Source organism: Ranitomeya variabilis, chromosome 5 (genome assembly GCF_051348905.1).
Source record: "Ranitomeya variabilis isolate aRanVar5 chromosome 5, aRanVar5.hap1, whole genome shotgun sequence".
Classification (NCBI taxonomy): Eukaryota; Metazoa; Chordata; class Amphibia; order Anura; family Dendrobatidae; genus Ranitomeya; species Ranitomeya variabilis.
In genome coordinates this window covers 250,619,323-250,640,715 of record NC_135236.1, presented here as the reverse complement: position 1 = coordinate 250,640,715, position 21,393 = coordinate 250,619,323, and the positions used below count along the sequence as shown (strand labels likewise).

Sequence of the window (21,393 nt, the reverse complement as noted above, 5' to 3'; positions counted from 1 at the left end):
AAGATACATACCCTCTGTTGAACCGTCACGTCCCACGAGGTAATCCATCTGAAGGGGTTAAAATAATTTACAAGCAGGAGCCCTGCAAATGCAGCTGTGCTCGAGCTTGTAATTCCCCGGCGAATGAAGGAAATGTAGGTCATTGACCTACATTTCCTTCAGTCGCGGTGATGCGCCCCCTGGTAGATGTCCTCATATGACCTGGAGCGTGGGAAAAAGTTCCCAGGCTGCAGTTCATGAGAACATCCAGCAGGGGCGCATCACCGCGACTGAATGTAAGTATAGATCACTCTGCTTTCCTTTCAGCACCCGGGGATTACAGGCACGAGCGAGTGGTTTAGCACAGCTCATGCCTGTAATATTAGTTAACCCCTTCAGATGGATTACCTCGTGGGACGTGATAGGACATCAGAAGGTATGTATATTGTGTGTTTATTATTTTGCCAAGCGAGGGTGTTGCTGATGGATTGAGAGAGCAATAAATTATTAAAACAACCTGTTTGTTTCTTTCATTAAAATACTTTTTAATCGTGTGTGTGTGTTTTTTAACCCTTTCAGACAAATGGATTAATAATGGATAGGTGTCATAATTGACGCCTCTCCATTATTAATCTGGCTTAATGTCACCTTACAACAGCAAGGTGGCATTAACCCTTCATTACCCCATATCCCACTGCTACAGGGAGTGGGAAGAGAGTGGCCAAGTGCCAGAATAGGCGCATCTTCCAGATGTGCCTTTTCTGGGGTGGCTGGGGGCAGATGTTTTTAGCCACGGGGGGGCCAATAACCATGGACCCTCTCCTGGCTATTAATATCTGCCCTCAGTCACTGGCTTTACCACTCTGGCGGAGAAAATTGCGCGGGAGCCCACGCCAATTTTTTCCGCCATTTAACCCTTTATTTTAGCAGCTACAGCGCCCAAATTTTGCATACACACACTACTAACATTAGTAGTGTGGAATATGCAAAAAAAAAAAAGGGGATATGAGATGGTTTACTGTATGTAAACCATGTCTCATATCCTGTCGGGTTTAGGCAGGAAAAATGAAAAGCCGGCAATTGAATTACCGACTTTTCACTAACACCGCTGCGTATTTCTCGCAAGTCACACTGCTGGTCCGTGTGGAATCCGTATTTTTCTCGCCCCCATAGACTTTCATTAGCGTATTATTTGCGCAATACGCTGACAAACACAGCATGCTGCGATTTTGTACGGCCGTAGAACGCCGTATATTACGGATCCGTAATATACGGCTGATAGGACTAGACCCATTGAGAATCATTGTGCCGTATGTAATGCGAGTTTTACGGACGTAGTTTTTGCGCTCTTACGTCCGTAAAACACGCATGTGTGACGCCGGCCTAATGCTTAGAAAACAGAGGGAAATATGGGGCACAAGAATAGTCAGCTCCAAACTTTGATTAGCAGTCTTAGGGTATGTGCACACGCTGCAGATTTTGCTGCGGATCTGCAGCGGATTTGACGCTGCGGATCCGCAGCAGTTTTCCCAAAGTTTACAGTACCATGTAAACCTATGGGAAAAAAAAAACGCTGTGCTCATGCTGCGGAAAAATCCACGCGGAAACGGATTCCGCAGCAGTTTTCAACCTGCACGAATAGGAAAGTGCAGTTGAAAAACCACAGAGGAATCCACAGAAGAAACCGCGAGAAAATCCGCAGTGAAAACCACAGTGGTTTTGCACTGCGGATTTTCCAAATCCGCTGCTGAAAAATCCGCAGCAGAATCTGCAACGTGTGCACATACCCTTAGCCATCCCATTCTCGGACGTTGAGATAAATAGCAGAAAAAAAAAGAATATCCTCCAGCGGTAGCCAAAAATATAAAAAATATATAGTTTATTAATCACATCAAAAACTGTAGTAGCAGGTCACCAAAAGAGATCCATAGACATAGGAGAAGCAGGCTAACTAGTTTCAGCTTAACGTCTTAATCATGGTATGATCAGCTTATCATGATTAAGGCATTAAGCTGAAACTAGTTGGTCAGCTTCTCCTATGTCTATGGATCTCTTATGGTTACCTGCTACTACAGTAGCATAAAGCGATGCAAAAATAATTATTTATTCTTTAAAATAGTTGTTATTGTGTAAAAGCGCCAAAACATCAAAAAAAATATAAATGTGGTATCGCTGTAATTATACTGACCCGAAGATTAAAACTGCCTTATCAATTTTAGCACACGCGGAACGACAGAAAAAAACAACAATTCCTGAATTGCTGGTTTTTGTTCATTCTGCCTCCCAAAAATCGGATAAGAAAGTGATAAAAAAATGTGATGTGTTGGAAAATGGTACCAATAAAAAGTCAACTCGTCCAGCAAAAAAAAGCCGTCACATGACTCTGTTGGCATGGAAAAATTATAGCTTTCAAAATATGATGATGCAGTTTTTGCAATAAAAAGCGTCTTTTAATGTGTGACAGCAGCCAAACATAAAAACCTGATATAAATCTAGTATTGCTGTAATCGCACCAACCCAAAGAATAGTCACCTAATCCCTTATACTGCACGAGTAACGGTGTAAAAAATAAAATCAATTCTTCACCTGCTGTTGATTTGTTAATTCTGGCTCCAAAATATCACAGTAAGGCTCAGCGCACATTTATCCTGTGCCCTGCACTGAGTGCTTACATCAGGGTTTCCGTGTACATCCGTGTGAACTCCCGTCGGAAGATTCCCTATAATGAGGCAGATAGAGAAGCTGTCGACGCCATAGGACCTGTGATCTGGCGGTGTCCGTCTCTTTAGGGGTGCATAAAAGTGCCATCGGCCACAGTTTTGTGCACTTCTGAAAAGAAGGACACCGCTGACCAGAGGCCAGACTGACTCCAGAGTAACTCTGCTGCCTCATTATAGTGAATGGATCTGCAGCGCCCCAGAGTCCTGGTCGTTGCAGTACTCATGCTCCGCCGCTAAGGGGAGTGTTGGTACGTCTGATGGCACTGAAGGAGTTCACCTGACCAGGTATCACAGACACCAATACACTTCACAGTCTGGCCTCCAGGGGGAGCTAAGGGTGCTATGTATTAGGCCACTCCTCACAATCTGGTAAAACTGGGGGTTAGATAGGAAGTTAGACAGAAAGCTAACTGGGTTGGAACCAGGCAACATCCTGTGGCAGAGGGTGTTTCAGGGGAAGATTCAGGGGGTCCCTGTCAGGGGTGGGATCCTGACAGAGGCCTAGCGAACAGAAAGAACGTTACGGGACCGCGCCTGCACTTCATTGCGGCGGTACCCCAAGAAAGGACAAGAAGCGAGGTTTATTGTGAAGAGTGAGAAACGAGATCAACGCAACAAGGAGATAACACCAGTAGGAGTCCTGCTGTAAGATCGAGGCAACATCCTACTGAGGCGCGTAGCCGGTGGCCGGAAACGCCGAGGAAGTATTGAGCTCCAGGCCTTACTTCAAACCTACGGCAGGACAGTCAGTTTTAGGCAGGCTGTCTCACCTAAATCACCTAAGCAGACATAGGGGGCAACAGTTGGAGAGGGGCGACACTAAGGTCCCGGAAGAACTCCAGGCCTGCCCGTCATACGGGTGCGTCCTAGCCAAATAATCTGGGGGGACAGAGAAGAACATCAGAATCAGTTGTGAGGGAACTTCAGAAACAGACACAACAGTTGTGAGGACTATCCCATGGTGCTCAGCAGGGAAGGACTACAACACACAAGCGCTAGAAGTAAGGCACAGATTTCCACCTGCAAAGGGAACTCTGGAGGTGCCATCGGACCGGCCGGTCTCAGACAGCCCTGTTAACCGTACTCCGGATTGAGGATCCTGAAGCCTTCAGTAAAGAGGTAAAGAGACTGCAACCTTGTGTCCTTGTTATTCATCGCACCCTGCACCACACATCATCACTCTCAACTTTCACTGGACGCCCCTCAGCAGGGTCACGGACCGGGTCTAGCCACCCTGACACTCCCAGAACCGAGACAGAGAGGCCCGGTACCGGGTACGCCTCGGCCCTGCGACAGTGGGGGCGCTCCAACTTGGCGTCACGAACAGGATCTACTTAAGCCTGAAGAATCAGGTCATGTGTGCCTTGGAACTGTGATTTATTGTGTTTGGACTGTGACTTATTGCAAAGACTGTGTATTGCCACTTGCCGCAAGAAGCTCCCACCAAAATCGCCGCCATTACAGCGCTAGGGAGAGCGCGGGAGAAGAAGATGGGCGTGGAGTGGGCGTAGACACGCTGGAGAGCGCGAAAGACAATGGCCGCCCAGTCTAAATATTTTTGTACCATGAGGACGTGTCCGTCAGCGGCCAAGATACGCCTCCTAATCCTCAATGGAGGGCGAAGACAGCGAAAAAGAAACCACCCACGAAGGAGAGAGCGGGAAAAGGGCCCGGAGGTGACCCACGTGGAGGATGCAATGGCTGACCGCTCCGATCCAGAGTGTGGGGTTGAAGTCGGAAGCTCCCCCAGCTACCCGGAGGAGTATGGAGGCCAAACCTCCACGGCCGATGTGGACCTCCTGCAGCTCAGGATCGACGATCTGGTCGGACAGCTCCTTCAGCTGCGGGTAGGAGCCAAGACCGCACCCCAGGAGGTTCCAGCAGAGGGGTTCCTGGCCCCGGTCCCTGCATCGCGGTTGGAGTTGCTGCCGACGCCGCCATTGATGTCGCTGTCGGTGGGACCAGTCGCGAGAGAAGACACTGCACCGGCCGGTAAGCCCGCCGACCCTGCCCCGTTAGCGGTGGATCTACTAGTGGGCCCAGTTCCAGCGCCACCTCCCCCTGGGACCCACCGGCTCCAGCGCCTCCTCCCCTGGAACCAGGCCACCAGCATGGAGCACCTTCTGAAGGCCCCGATCGCGCCAGTCACTCTGCCGGGCGCAGTCTACGCTGAACATACGGTGTGCCGCTGGGTGAACCCTGGGTCCAACTTTATGGGGTTCCCCGGGGTGGCGACCCAGGACGGGGAGATGGTGGAGGCCCTCAGCTGGGAGGAGTATCGAGTCCAGCTAGACCAGCAGTGGGAGGAACAGGAGCGGAAGACCCAGGCCGGGTGGAGAGCCTACCATCAGCGGGACCGGGAGGTAAAGGACCAGGCCCGTAAGGACCCCACCGCTCACCAGGCCCCGCGCAGGCAGGGCATCGTTATTGCCTTTAAGCTCCGTGGAGGCTGGGGCTTCATCAAAGAGCCGGGCTTCTACACCGAGGTATTCGTCAACCGGAGAGATGTCGAGTCCCATCTGAGGGAGGGTCATCCGGATCGGGACCTCTACCCAGGGGACCAAGTTACCTACACCCGGCACTTTGGGGAGAAGGGATGGTTCGCATTGAATGTCCGCAAGCGGTGCGACCCCGTGATACCCCCAACCAAGGTGCCAGTCAAGCAGCTCCCTGCGGCGGAGACACCCTCCTGTGATCGGCCCACTGTTAACACCAAGACCACGGCAGCTACACCAACTTGCACCGTTCTTACCACTGTGGTAGCTGGAAGTCCGGCCACAGTGATGACCAGTACCCGGGTCGGATTGGGATCTAAGACCGTGGGTACCCAGACCCCTGCCTAGAGTGAAGGGGCATCTGGCACAACGCCGGGAGGCCGCAGGTACCCGGGCGGGTGGCCCCGCCCACTACTGCCTGCGGAAAGGCCGCCAGAATCCGAGTGAAATCTCTGTTATCTGCAAAATGTATATAGTTAACTGTTTGTCTTTCCATGTGTTTTTCTGCTGCTACAACCCGACTAGGGTTAACTCTTAAAGGGATCCCTTAGTTTACCCGGGATCCCTATTTTTGCCCTTTTTGTTTTGTTTCCTGTTTATCACTGTTGAAAGAACTGCTGGATCATAAACACTGCATGATTACAAACTTATTGTAAATAGTTTGCACCTTCTTAAAGGTGCCCCCTACTGGTTTTACAAGAAAAAGGACTCTTTGCGAAGAAAACTGTTCCTGGAAACAGTACAGGAGTCCCTGCCTTACACGAACTTGCAGCTTGAGAAGTTGCACTACCTCCAAGAGACTTGGTCCCCTCTTAAAGGGAACGTTCACCAATAGCACTTAAAGCATAATGTTGCCTTAAAAGAAGTAATGATAATATTTATATGTAAAAGTTATATGTAGTTAGTTAGTTGCTTGTAGGAAATGTTTAATAATGTGTTAAAGAATGAGGACAGGAAGTGAACCCGTACGGGGCTAATTGGTGAGTCCTCCTAGGAGCCATACAGAGATGGCTCAGTGATCTTGTGCCGAGAGAAGGTTGATAAGTCCTATACTGTGTATAGAAAGAGAAAGGCAGTAGGCCCAGAAGAGGAACGGGGCGGTCCTGCAAGAGAGCGAGAGGCAGTAGACCTGGGGCAGATAGACAGGCGGTCCTGCGAATGTAAAGTTGGAAAATGAAGAAAAGTTGATTAACATTGTAGTGTTTTATGAGTAGGCCTTTAGTGGATTCAGCTTATACGTCCTTAGAGGCCAAGTTAAATTATTGTTCAGTGATTGCACTAAGTAGAATACCCGGTTGGGTAATAGAAGTTATTTATGGTATGTTATTTAAAGTATTTAACCATGTTTGTAACGTTCAAATGTTCTCACCTCCCATAAAGGGAAGCTCTGTTAAAATTTACTTGTTTCTGCATTTCTAAAAATTGTATGTCTTTTTGCTGACATGTATTGTTGTTTTCTTCCCAGTCCAGGAGTACTGGATTTAACCGGGGGGGAGTGCAGTGCCCCAGAGTCCTGGTCGTTGCATTACTGATGCTCCACAGCTAAGGGGAGTGTTGGTACGTCTGATGGCACTGAAGGAGTTCACCTGACCAGGTATCACAGACACCAATACACTTCACAGTCTGGCCTCCAGGGGGAGCTAAGGGTGCTATGTATTAGGCCACTCCTCACAATCTGGTAAAACTGGGGGTTAGATAGGAAGTTAGACAGAAAGCTGACTGGGTTGGAACCAGGCAACATCCTGTGGCAGAGAGTGTTGCAGGGGAAGATTCAGGGGGGTCCCTGTCAGGGGTGGGATCCTGACAGAGGCCTAGCGAACAGAAAGAACGTTACGGGACTGCACCTGCACTTCATTGCGGCGGTACCCCAAGAAAGGACAAGAAGCGGGGTTTATTGTGAAGAGTGAGAAACGAGATCAATGCAACAAGGAGATAACACCAGTAGGAGTCGTGCTGTAAGATCGAGGCGACATCCTACTGAGGCGCGTAGCCGGTGGCCGGAAACGCCGAGGAAGTATTGAGCTTCAGGCCTTACTTCAAACCTACGGCAGGACAGTCAGTTATAGGCGGGCTGTCTCACCTAAATCACCTAAGCAGACATAGGGGGCAACAGTTGGAGAGGGGCGACACTAAGGTCCCGGAAGAACTCCAGGCCTACCCGTCATACGGGTGCGTCCTAGCCAAATAATCTTTGGGGACAGAGAAGAACATCAGAATCAGTTGTGAGGGAACTTCAGAAACAGACACAACAGTTGTGTGGACTATCCCGTGGTGCTCAGCAGGGAAGGACTACAACACACAAACGCTAGAAGGAAGGCATAGATTTCCACCTGCAAAGGGAACTCTGGAGGTGCCATCGGACCGGCCGGTCTCAGACAGCCCTGTTAACCGTACTCCGGATTGAGGATCCTGAAGCCTTCAGTAAAGAGGTAAAGAGACTGCAACCTTGTGTCCTCGTTATTCATTGCACCCTGCACCACACATCATCACTCTCAACTTTCACTGGACGCCCCTCAGCAGGGTCACGGACCGGGTCTAGCCACCGTGACACTCCCAGAACCGAGACAGAGAGGCCCGGTACCGGGTACCCCTCGGCCCTGCGACAGTGGGGGCGCTCCAGATCCCTCGGGGGTTTCATCTGATTCACGTTACTCAAAGATTTAGATCAAAACCTTGATGTAAGTGGTCAGCGTAGAGAGCCAGCTAAATGTTATCCCAAAAGTTATGTAAAATGTTCTTAACAAAAACTTTATGTTACTGGTAGTAGAAAGGCTCTGGAAAAGCATAATGGCTCCTCACCCCTCAAAAAGAAATTCAGCAAATTCTGCACTCCCAAATCCAAATACCCCCTCCCTTCTGAGCCCCACACTGTGCCTGAACCACATATAGCATCCACATGTTTGGCATTTTTGAAGCGATAACAGCCAGCCTAATTTACAGGTGCATGTCTCCAGAATCGTGAGCTGGGCATAGCGTACTGGTCACTACAATGGCAGTTTGCAATTTTCACTCTGCAACATTCATTACTTGTTTCTGGAAAACACCCATGGAGTCAAAATCATTACTACACCTGTAGATAAATTCCCAAAGGGGTATAATTTCCAAAATGGGTTCACTTGAGAGGGGATTCTGCTCTTCTAGCACTTAGGGGCTCTTTATATGGAGTCCGCAAACTATTCTAGGAATATCTGCACTCCAGGAGGCAAATAGCACTACGTCCCTCCTGAGTCTCAAATTTAGGCCAGAGTCACACTACCGTTGAACAACGGACGAGTGCTATGCGATAAAAAATCACATAGCACTTGGACCAGTATTCATCTATGGAGCAGCTCACATCACCGTATTTTTTTCTTGGCCGTTTTCAGTGTGCAAGTGAAATCGTAGCATGCTGCGATTGTCACCGACACTCGGCCAAGTCTCGGCTCACTCGCACCCATATAAACCTATGGGTGCGAGTGAGACAATGCACATAACTCAGTGATGTGCGTTATACGCTGACCCCGGCAATGGAGAAGATGGAGAAATTTATTTCTCTGCAGCTGTGCTCTGATCCTTTCTGTGTGAGAAGCTCGGAGCACAGACACATGACACTCGGCTCCCGCTCGCAGCAGAGCAGGAGTCGAGGGTCATTAGCATATCGCATCCGATGCTCTCACATCGGATGCCGGCCTTAAGTCATGACTGTTCTAGTAATGTGGCTGCAGTATTACTGTTGATATTATATTTTAACTGATGAGTGGCTGACTGGGCATTTAGGCATCACACAGCAATCTAAGACTTCATAGATTTATTTTTCGTCACAATAAGCAATGATCCAGAAATTAAAGTCTGTAATCATTTTACTTTCTTATGTTGGTGCGTAGTAATTATTATATTGACTTGTGTCTTGCTTTTATCCTCCTGGATTCCTAGCTGGTGGAGATGCAAGAGCCAAGTGGGAGAGTGTCCTCATTCAATGTTGGCAACGCTTACCACACTGAACAAAAAAGTAGCAGTCACATAGGGTCGCAAAATGAAGAGAGCCAAAATAATTGTCCACGCTGTGAAGTCTTCCTGCAACAACTAGACAAGGCAATTAAAGGTGGGTCATTTTTAATCTACTTTTGAAGTGAAAAACGGGCTTTGTTTCCTTCAAAGTAATAACATATTGCTGCTCCTGAGAAAGAAGACGATGTAGAACTGATGAACTGCATTATTCCTATACCTTTGTGCAGGGAATTGCAGTGTGATGTCTTAAGGAGGACTTTTCATCAATTAGCATGTTAAAGAAGCACTCCCATGACAGGGTTTATCCTCTTAATACAATTCAGTCATCATGTTATATATAGCACTGTGTACTTACAATTGCTCATTTTGCCTTTCTACCCAGCTAATTCTTCTCTTTTCTCTGCTCTATGTAGAAACAGGAAGTCTCTTGTCCCTGCAGAAATCATTCCCCTCTTCAACTCCTTAGCCAGCTGCTCCTTCCTCCTCCTCACCTCACAGAGACTTTTACAGTGACATTACTCATACAGGGAAAATTGACCTTGTTTCTACATAAAGCTTAGGATTTAGCAAGTCTGTTTTTGATTATGTGTTGTCTTAGACCTAATGGAAAGAGAAGAATTAATTGTATAGAAAGGCAAAATGAGCAATTGTAAATACACAGGGCTATATAATATGATGACTGCAATATATTAAGAGGATAAAAATTTTGATGAGTGCTTCTTTAACCCCTTAATCCCATTTGACGTACTATCCCGTCGAGGTGACCTGGGACTTATTTCCCAGTGACGGGATAGCACGTCATGGGCGATCAGCCACGCTCATGGGGGGAGCGCGGCCGATCGCCGCTGGGTGTCAGGTGATTATTACAGCTGACATCCGGCACTATGCCCCAGGAGCGGTCACGAACATGATCGCAGCGTTCTGGTGGCACAGGGAAGCATTGTGCAGGGAGGGGGCCTCCCTTCAGGCCCCGGATCCAAAATGGCCGTAGGGCTCCTTCTGGGTCCTGCAGGGAGGTGGCTTGAAAGCGCCTGCTCAAATATATTTCTTTATCTAAATAATAAAAAAAAACAATAAAAGTACACATATTTAGTATTATTGCTGCGTCCGTAACGAACTGACCTATAAAACTGTCCCACTAGTTAACCCCTTCAGTGAACACCATAAAACAAAAAAAAACGAGGCAAAAAACAACGCTTTATTATAATACCGCCGAACAAAAAGTGGAATACCACGCGATCAAAAAGACAGATATAAATAACCATGGTACCTCTGAAAACATCATCTTGTCCTGCAAAAAACGAGCTGCCATACAGCATCATCAGTGAAAAAATAAAAAAGTTATAGTCCTCAGAATAAAGCGATGCAAAAATAATAATTTTTTTATAAAATAGTTTTTATTGTACAAAAGCGCCAAAACATAAAAAATTATATAAATGAGGTATCACTGTAATCGTACTGACCTGAAGAATAAAACTGCTTGATCAATTTTACCAAACATGGAACGGTATAAACGCCCCCCCCTCAAAAGAAATTCATGAAAAGCTGGTTTTTGGTCATTCTGCCTCACAAAAATCGGAATAAAAAGCGATTAAAAAATGGCACGTGCCCGAAAATGATACCAATAAAAGCATCAACTCGTCCCGCAAAAAACAAGACCCCACATGACTCTGTGGACCAAAATATGGAAAACTTATAGCTCTCAAAATGTGGAGACGCAAAAACTATTTTTTGCAATAAAAAGCATCTTTTAGTGTGTGACAGCTGCCAATCATAAAAATCCGCTAAAAAACCTGCTATAAATAGTAATTCAATCACCCCCTTAGTTAGGGCAAAATAATAAAATAAAAAAAAATTATTTATTTCCATTTTCCCATTAGGGTTAGGGTTAGGGTTGGGACTAAAGTTAGGGTTAGGGCTACAGTTAGGGTTTGGGCTAAAATTAAGGCTAAGGTTGGGGCTAAAGTTAGGGTTAGGGTTGGGGCTAAAGTTAGGGTTAGGGTTGGGGCTAAAGTTAGGGTTAGGTGTTATGGACCTGGTGGTTAGGAGCACCCGGAATGACCTGATGAGTAAACTCAAAATAGGGACTAGCTCTGGGGAAGTGGGAACTCTGCTGACCGCAAACCCTACTCCTATCACACACACTAGAAATAGCCGTGGAGCGTACCTAACTCTCCCTAGACGCCTCTTCACAGCCTAAGGGCTAACTACACCTAAAGATAGAAATAGAAGCCTTACCTTGCCTCAGAGAAATTCCCCAAAGGTAAAGGCAGACCCCCACATATATTGACTGTGAGTTAAGAGGAAAGTCACAAACACAGGAATGAAACAGGTTTTAGCAAAGGAGGCCAGATTTCACTAAATAGTCAGAGGATAGAAAAGGGAACTATGCGGTCAGCACAAAAGACTACAAAAAACCACGCAGAGTGAGCAAAAAGACTCCCCACACCGACTCACGGTGTGGAGGTGCCACTCTGCACCCCCAGAGCTTCCAGCTAGCAAAGGAATATCATGATAGCAAGCCGGACTAGAAATAGCAGTACTAAGAAATATATTCAGGAAGCAGTAACAACAAATGAACTAGCAAAGACTTAGCTTCTGCTGGAGTAGACAGGTCCTCAGAGAAGTCCAAGAGAGATCTGAACCAATACTGAAACATTAACAGCTGGCATGAAGTAACGATCTGAGTGGAGTTAAATAGGAAGCCAGCATAGAAATAAATGAGAGCAGCTGATAAAGCCAACCTCAGTGACCAGCAGTTCCGCTCGAAGCCACCAGAGGGAGTCCAAGAGCAGAACTAACCAAAGTACCATTCATGACCACAGGAGGGAGTCCGAGAACGGAATTCACAACAGTTAGGGCTACAGTTAGGGTTGGGGCTACAGTTAGGGTTGGGGCTACAGTTAGGGTTAGGGTTGGGGCTAAAGTTAGGGTTGGGGCTAAAGTTAGGGTTAGGGTTTGGATTACATTTACGGTTGGGATTAGGGGTGTGTCAGGGTTAGGGGTGTGGTTAGGGTTATGGTTTGGATTAGGGTTAGGGGTGTGTTGGAGTTAGGGGTGTGGTTAGGGTTGGGATTAGGGTTAGGGGTGTGTTGGGTTAGGGGTGTGTTGGGGTTAGGGGTGTGGTTTGGATTAATGGTGTGGTTGGGATTAGGGTTAGGGGCATGTTCGGCTTAGGGGTGTGGCTAGGGTTATGGTTAGGGTTGGGATTAGGGTTAGGGGAGTGTTTGGGTTAGGGTTTCAGTTAGAATAGGGGGTTTCCACTGTTTAGGCACATCAGGGGCTCTCCAAACGTGACATTGCGTCCAATCTCAATTCCAGCCAATTCTGCGTTGAAAAAGTAAAACAATGCTCCTTTCCGAGCTCTCCCACGCGCCCAAACAGGGGTTTACCCCAACATTTGGGGTATCAGCGTATTCAGGACAAATTGGACAACAACTTTTGGGGTCTAATTTCTCTTGTTACCCTTGGGAAAATAAAAATTTGGGGGGCTAAAAAAAACATTTTTGTGGGAAAAAAATATTTTTTATTTTCACAGCTCTGCGTTATAAACTGTAGTGAAACACTTGGGGGTTCAAAGTTCTCACAACACATCTAGATAAGTTCCTTGGGGGGTCTAGTTTCCAATATAGGGTCACTTTTGGAGGGTTTCTACTGTTTAGGTACATCAGGGGCTCTGCAAATGCAAAGTGACGCCTGCAGACCAATCCATCTAAGTCTGCATTCCAAATGGCGCTCCTTCCCTTCCGAGCTCTGCCATGCGCCCAAACGGTGGTTATTCCCCACATATGAGGTATCAGGGAACTCAGAACAAATTGCACAGCAACGTTTGGGGTCCAGTTTCTCCTATTACCCTTGGGAAAATACAAAACCGGGGGCTAAAAAATAATTTTTGGGGAAAAAAATAGATTTTTTATTTTCACGGCTCTGCGTTATAAACTGTAGTGAAACACTTGTTGGGTTCAAAGTTCTCACAACACATCTATATAAGTTCCTTGGGGGGTCTAGTTTCCAATATGGGGTCACTTGTGGGAGGTTTCTACTGTTAGGTACATCAGGGGCTCTGCAAATGCAACGTGACGCCTGCAGACCAATCTATCTAAGTCTGCATTCCAAACGCCGCTCCTTCCCTTCCGAGCTCTGCCATGCACCCAAACGGTGGTTTCCCCCTACATATTTGATATCAGCGTACTAAGGACATATTGGGCAACAACTTTTGGGGTCCAATTTCTCCTGTTACCCTTGGGAAAATACAAAACTGGAGGCTAAAAAATAATTTTTGTGGAAAAAAAAAAGAATTTTTATTTTCACGGCTCTGCGTAATAAACTGTAGTGAAACACTTGGAGGTTCAAAGCTCTCACAACACATCTAAATACGTTCCTTTGGGGGTTTACTTTCCTAAATGGTGTCACTTGTGGGTGGTTTCAATGTTTAAGCACATCAGGGGCTCTCCAAACACGACATGGCGTCCCATCTCAATTCCAGTTAATTTTGTATTGAAAAGTCAAACGGCGCTCCTTCCTTTCCGAGCTCTGCCATGCGCCCAAACAGTGGTTTACCCCCACATGTGGGGTATCGACGTACTCAGGACAAATTGCACAACAACTTTTGGGGTCCAATTTCTTCTGGTACTCTTGGAAAATAGAACATTGGGGCGAAAATTTCATTTTTGTGAAAAAATATGATTTTTTATTTTTACGGCTCTACATTATAAACTTCTGTGAAGCACTTGGTGGGTCAAAGTGCTCACCACACATCTAGATAAGTTCCCTAGGGGGTCTACTTTCCAAAATGGTGTCACTTGTGGGGGTTTAAATGTTTAGGCACATCAGGGGCTCTCCAAACGCAACATGGCGTCCCATCTCAATTCCAGTCAATTTTGCATTGAAAAGTCAAACGGCGCTCCTTCCCTTCCGAGCACTGTCATGCGCCCAAACAGTGGTTTACCCCCACATATGGAGTATCAGCTTACTCAGGACAAATTGTACAACAACTTTTGGGGTCCAATTTTTCCTGTTACCCTTGGTAAAATAAAACAAATTGGAGCTGAAGTAAATTTTTTGTGAAGAAAAGTTAAATGTTCATTTTTTGTTAAACATTCCAAAAATTCCTGTGAAACACCTGAAGGGTTAATAAACTTCTTGAATGTGGTTTTGAGCACCTTGAGGGGTGCAGTTTTTAGAATGGTGTCACACTTGTGTATTTTCTATCATATAGACCCCTCAAAGTGACGTCAAATGTGATGTGGTCCCTAAAAAAAAATGGTGTTGTAAAAATGAGAAATTGCTGGTCAACTTTTAACCCTTATAACTCCCTAACAAAAAAAAATTGGGGTTCCAAAATTATACTGATGTAAAGTAGACATGTGGGAAATGTTACTTATTAAGTATTTTTGTGTGATATATCTGTGATTTAAGGGCATAAAAATTCAAAGTTGGAAAATTGCGAAATTTTCAAAATGCTCACCAAATTTCCATTTTTTTCACAAATAAACGCAGGTAATATCAAAGAAATTTTACCACTATCATGAAGTACAATATGTCACAAGAAAATAGTGTCAGAATCATCAGGATCCGTTGAAGCGTTCCAGACTTATAACCTCATAAAGGGACAGTGGTCAGAATTGTAAAAATTGGCCCAGTCATTAACGTGCAAACCACCCTTGGGTGTTAAGGGGTTAAACAGGCCACATCATGTAATAGTGGCTGCAGAGCTGAATGAAACATATTTTTTTACATAATTTACATATGTTGTCGATATATTAGTTTAAAGTTTAAATTGTTTACTCTTCAAACAAAGGGGGTGTTATCAGAGATACATCTCTGGAGGGGAGTACTTTTTATACTGCATAACATTGACTAATCATAAGTAGGAGGCATCATACAGAGGGGAAAAATAACCTGGCCCACAGAGAAGCCTTGTGCAATCTTACTTTGTGTGAGACGTAATAAAACACAGCCCTGCTCTCCTCATTGATCTTATTGTCGCCTTTTACTGTGATTACAAAGCGGGGGAGGGGAGTAGAGCAGAGCAGTGGGTCATTAAAAACACCTCTGCAGAGCTTTTCAAGTCAAAATCTCTGCAATAGAGATTAGAAATGATAGCTTATGCCAATAATATGTCATTACCTTAAAGGTGACAAATTCCTACAAGTGTTGCGGCTGTTGAACAACCGCAAGACATGCAGCAACGAGTACGCCAAAGTCACTCGGTTAGCACATTAGCATGCTCGGATAGCACCTTGTGTGACCTCGTTCACTAATCACTAGTCCTAACATCAGATGGACAAGTGTTGTGACCGGACAGCCCTTTCCATAGCGCACATTGTAATCATTTTTATTGTTCCATATTATAAAAATAACCAGATCTGTATTTTAACCAGGGTGCCAGGAACGTAATGTTGAATTACAGGAGCAAAAGGACCAAACACTGGGGTCTCTGTACCAACTGCAAGATATTCTAAAGGTAACTATTTCTAGCTCCTCTGTCAATGAGCACAAGGAAGGATATCCTGCCATTTACCATATGATGTAAATATTACAGAAGGAAATTAGATTTAACATGCAAAAGATTTACTTCAGCTGTGAAGAACATATTTTTCCAGTGCTAAAAAAAACAGCAAGGTACAGAGTATCAATTTTGAAATATGTCACAAGACACTCACAATTATATCATAGTTATCTTATCGCATAAGGTTATCTTCCAACAGTTCTTACATGAATAAGATCTTGCAGGTATCATGTAAGTATATAAAATTTTGGTTCGATTGAGAACACAATCTTTCGATTGATCCATATATTGCTGTATTAAGCAAACACTTAGATGTAAATAAAAAAAAGTAATAAATAACTTTGTAGAAGTTAGGATTTTAAGGGTGTCAGACAAGCAGCATACAGTAATAAAAATCATAGGCATATGACCTAAAACGTGGTGATATCTTGCATAGAAGGCATCTGTGTCCTCCTGCCTTTACAGTAATCCTAGTTAGTTTGTGTACATCTTGGATATAAGGAAGACTAGAGAAATTACAATTGTGATGGCATTGCTATGTAAGGGCCTCATACATATTAGACAAAACTCAGCCAGCCAAACCTGCCAATATTGGCTGTGGCTAATATATATAGGGGCCTCCTAACACTTTGAGAGAAAGATCTTGCTATCATAGGAGTCTACTCCTTTTTGTATGCAGAAGTGGGAAGAAATAGTTTTAATTTGCATAATCATTCGGCCATCAGCTACCTAAATGTATGGGCACCTTCTACTTTCTAGTGCTGTAAGAGAAAAAATTATACTGAATATTTGTGTTGTATCCAGACCCAAATAGAACTCTTAAATTAATTGTCTCACTACAGACAGCGCCCTTTAATATGAGATAAATGGATCTAATTCCCACGACTTGACCAACCATACATTTCCTTCTAAAATGTAGTAACACATGGCAGCTCTTCATAAGAATTTGTGATCCATGTAATACATTGCTGGCCTAAGTCTTAAAAAATTAGAGCATTTGGAGTCTCCAATGATACTGGGAACAGGGTTTTGCTGAATGTTGTCATAATGAAGCCGGCGGGAACATGCTCGGCCTCCAATCCATAAATTGTGTCTGGGACCATAGTAAGTAGCTGTATGTTGTACTCAACGTTCTCTGGCAGTATCATAGACAATCAATGAAGCGGTGGTTGACCATTACTTCCTCCAGTTAAATAGGGCTACTTATCCCCCATCCTTCAAGTAGGGGATGACTTTCATCAGACCAAACTCTTTCACCAAGATTTAAAAGGATGTTCCCACATTTGAATCACCTTTTTGTGCATCATGTAAATAGCAGGACACATGTAAATTACTTACCTGGGGAGGTGATGTCACCAGAATGCTCTATGGTAAGAAGGCAAGCCGATGCAGTCGGTGTTACACTCTGGCATGCTTTGGTTACTGGCATTCACATGGATTGATCTACACAAAATACATCCCTTCGTAGCAGCAGTGTTCCCTAACAACAGTGGTCTCTTTCAGCAAAATAATGTGTCGTCACTCCCCACAAATCGATCAGGAATAGTTTGAAGAACATGACAAAGATGGAGGTGTTGATTTGGCCTCCAAATTCCCCAGATCTCAATCTAATCAAACAACTGTGGGATATTCTGGAAAACAAGTCCAATCCATTGAGGCCAGGACTTGCAACGCCTCTTTCACACTTCCGTCTTTCTTTTTCAGTCACAATGCATCGTTTTGTGAAAAAAACGGATCCAGCAAATGTTTCTGCCGGATCCGTTTTTTTCTCATAGACTTGTATTAGCGAAGGATTGTGATGGATGGCCTTCCGTTTCCTCTCCCTGCAGCTCCCGTTCCCAGTGATGCCTTGCGAAATGACCCGATGACGTAGTGGTCTCGCAAGACCGCTACGTCATCACAGGTCATTGTCTCGCAAGGCATTACTGGGAAGGTAAGAATATCACGATTTTGTATTTTTTAAATTATTTTTAACATGGGTTTTGTTGTGTATGCGTTTTTGCAGCGGAAAAACATGGCGAAGACGCATACACAACGTGTGCACATAGTCAATTCTGGCAACAACTGCCTCGACGGGTCCGTCAAAAAACGGATCCAGTGCACCCGTTTTTTACAATCGGCACAGGATCCGTCTTTTCAACATTTTGACGGATTGTGACTGATTGTAAAAAACGGAAGTGTGAAAGAGGCCTAAAGAAGCTGTTGCCATTGTCTTGGTATCAGATAATACAGGACACCTTTAGAGATTTTGTAGGTAGGGTCCATGCCTTGACAAGTTGGGACTGTTTTGCTATAATTTAGTTATTCTATTTATTTTACTCCCTTATCTTATATAGCGCCATTAATCCCTCAGCACTTTACAAGCATCATCATTGCTGTCTCCACTGGGGCTCACAATCTAAATTCCCTATCAGTATGTTTTGAAAATGAGGGAGACCTACACAATATTTACCTTTTGGATTTAATGTTACAGTTTATAGGTATTTATTCCTTTAATGTCTTCAGAATATGTTTTTTTGCCTCCACAGAACCTTTCGAAGCAGACTAAGGTAAATGAACAAGTGGCACAAGCACTGCAGGTAGACAACGAGACCCTGAAAAACCAACACAAGCTGGTCACAGAACAAGTAAAAAAAATCTACTTCTAGTTACTTTTGTTTATTAAAATAAAACTGCTAAAGATCCTGTATAATAAACCTTTCAATCTATTTTCTGCCCCAAACGATACATTTTATAGCGAGGGCTAGAGGCTTTGACTTCACGGTGACTTTGAGCCAACACACATTTTGCAGTCAAATATCGCAGTATCACCATTAAATATAGTAGATGTGATCACATGGCATCCAGGAAGTTTACATGAATATAACACACAAGTGGCAAAAATTCAAATAATTTAGATTCCTTTCACCTTGTGTGTCACTGTGATGGTAACTGGATGATCGAATACCATCACACTGACATTATGGTGCGATATGGCAGTGGGATATTGCAATCTTTGTGTCTCGGATAAAGTTTTTGTGTGGTCCCAGCCGCAAAGGGTTCATCAGGACTTTAACACTGCCTGCCCATCCTTACATGGTCTGACCTCAAGCCGCGATGGAATGATTGGATAGAATCACAGAGATCTGTATAATTTGGTTTCCTGACCACCAAGGAGGGAAATACCCATACACAGGGCTGGACCATAGATTGGGGTAGTTGGTTTGCTTATTATAGCTTTAGCCAATACTGATGGAGGTGTTATTTAGATGCTTGTATAATGGAACATAGAATATTAACACTACATTTTATAACCTTATGATAATTTTTTTTTTTAACAACTTAAAAAGTGGCAGTGAATACCCCTTTAATATAATAAGTAGTTTCCCTAGAAACCATAAACTCACTTCCTCCACTGGCGCCATTCCAGAAATGTCTTCGCCTGGTCTCTTGGTGCTAGCATGACACTGTTATGCCACATGAGCTCTGCAGCCAATCAGTGGCCACTATTGGCTGCTGCGCTCTCACTTCCTGCTTATGATGGTTGGACCAACAATGAGAGCACAGCATTCCAATCATGGACACTGACATTGTTGGAACAGCACCAGTGTGGAAGCTGACTATCTTTGACTGTCTACTTCATTTCAAAGTGGCTTGTCCAAATTGTGTACAACCCCTTTAGCGACTGTAGTGGGGGATCAGGTCATTACAAGACTTTTCAGATGTTCTCACCAGAGAGTGACAGTTCTTCTTTTCCTCCTTGATTGTGGTGACAGCTTATACAGTACAGATGACTGCATGGTATGAACCGTTTTGATGTACCGTTTACATCGTCGTTTAATTCTATGTATTATACGATATTTGGTTTGACTTGTTATGATGGCAGTTGTGGAAAAATTGCCGTCAGAAAAATATCACTTTTCTCTGTGGTTTATGCTATGTCTTTCGTGCAGCTCAAGGTGTTGTTTAAAGAGAAACAAAGCCTGGGAAATGCCTACAAGAAAATTTCCCAAGAGGAGAAGCCAGCAGATGACTGGACAGAGAAATCTAGATTAGTTAAGGTAATTTGTATGCAAGCTGACATTCACCTCATGTAACCTGCCATAGTGGAGACCTACACTCCCAGTGCGTGTGACGTAGAATGCCCAATGCCAGTAAAAAAAAAAGCTTTGGTGATTTACCCAAATAAGAGCACGCAATACAGTACTTCATATAAACTTGTGTCAGCACAAGCACAAAGCTCCCTGGAAAGTGTCCTGTTAACATCATAGTATGCAAATAGCCTTTTCAGAAGGAAGAGGACTTGATATCTGGCACCACCTATTGGATGTAGCGATCCTAAAATACTATATACACCTTTTCAGATTTTCAGATTACTAAATCCAATAGGTGGCACCAAAGATCAAGTCATCTTCCTTCTGAAGAGGCTATTTGCATATTTAAATTCCCAAGGATGCATTACATGGCCTATATAATCTCCTTACACCGACTCAGCACTCTCTGTAAGAAGAAACATTCCCTCTAAAGGTACCGTCACATTAAGCGACGCTGCAGCGATATCGACAACGATGCCGATCGCTGCAGCGTCGCTGTTTCATCGTTGTGTGGTCGCTGGAGAGCTGTCACACAGACAGCTCTCCAGCGACCAACAATGCCGAAGTCCCCTGGTAACCAGGGTAAACATCGGGTTACTAAGCGCAGGGCCGCGCTTAGTAACCCGATGTTTACCCTGGTTACCAGTGTAAATGTAAAAAAAAACAAACACTACATACTTAGTAAAAAGAGATTATTGCGGCTAATAAATTAGACCGCAGCCAGCTCACCGATCCATGCAGGTGCTCGGAACTTCATCTGGGACCAAGATGAGTGATAATTGCAACTGAAGAAAAAAAAAGGGTGTTCCGGCTCCTTAAAATGTCGATACTTTATTTTTCCATTAAAATCTTGATACAAACATATCCTTGCATAATTGCGAATGCTGCAGTGAGAGCGACGCGTTTCGATCTTATCAGATCTTAATCCATGCTTGGTTTAATGTGAGTTCTGACAAATACTATATAGTATCAGTGGACCAATCTAATTGTAGCTGTCAGTCACATGACTGCTTTCACAGGTCCTAGTTCAGTAAAAGTTCTAACAAATACTACATGGTGTCAGTGGACCAATCGTATTAACGCTATCAGTCACCTGACTGCTTTCACAGGTCCTATACATACATTTATTTCATTAAACACTAAAATAAACCAAAACATCAAATCAGCTATAAACAAAAAATAAAAACTAAAAAGAAATAGAGAACTTTTAAGCAATGAATAAATTTCTTAAGCATAATGATACATAATTTAGTTTTTTCTATTAAGGCCAAAGGGGTATCTCGTTTGTAGGTTATAAATCCAGAAAGCCTCTCTGGTGAGAAGCTGTCTTTTTATGTCCCCTCCCCTTTGGGAAAGTTTTGTTCCTTCGATCCCCTGTATTGTCATCATTGAGAAATCTCCAGAATGGCAAGTAGCAAAATTCTTAGCAACAGCTGAGATGTTACGATTCGTTGTATAGTTACCAGTTAGATCCCTGAGATGTTCCGATATTCTAATTTTTAGTTTCCTCGTTGTACACCCTATATAAGAGACATTGCATAAAGCACAATCTATTTTGTAAACAACGTTATTTGTATGGCAGTTTATAAATTCCTTTATTTGATATGTTTTCGTTCCTTCTGTATTCT

General features: G+C 44.2%; 1 protein-coding gene across 2 annotated transcripts in view; it reads left to right on the top strand.

The window, feature by feature from the left end:
• Positions 1-21,393, top strand: part of LOC143773576 (uncharacterized) — a 182,900-nt gene that overhangs the window by 143,485 nt on the left and 18,022 nt on the right. For both annotated transcript variants that reach the window (XM_077260980.1, XM_077260981.1), the window contains exons 24-27: positions 9,107-9,275; positions 15,565-15,647; positions 18,221-18,319; positions 19,625-19,732. In XM_077260980.1, coding sequence (XP_077117095.1) covers positions 9,107-9,275; positions 15,565-15,647; positions 18,221-18,319; positions 19,625-19,732 — 459 coding nt within the window. The remainder of the gene's footprint in view (positions 1-9,106; positions 9,276-15,564; positions 15,648-18,220; positions 18,320-19,624; positions 19,733-21,393) is intronic.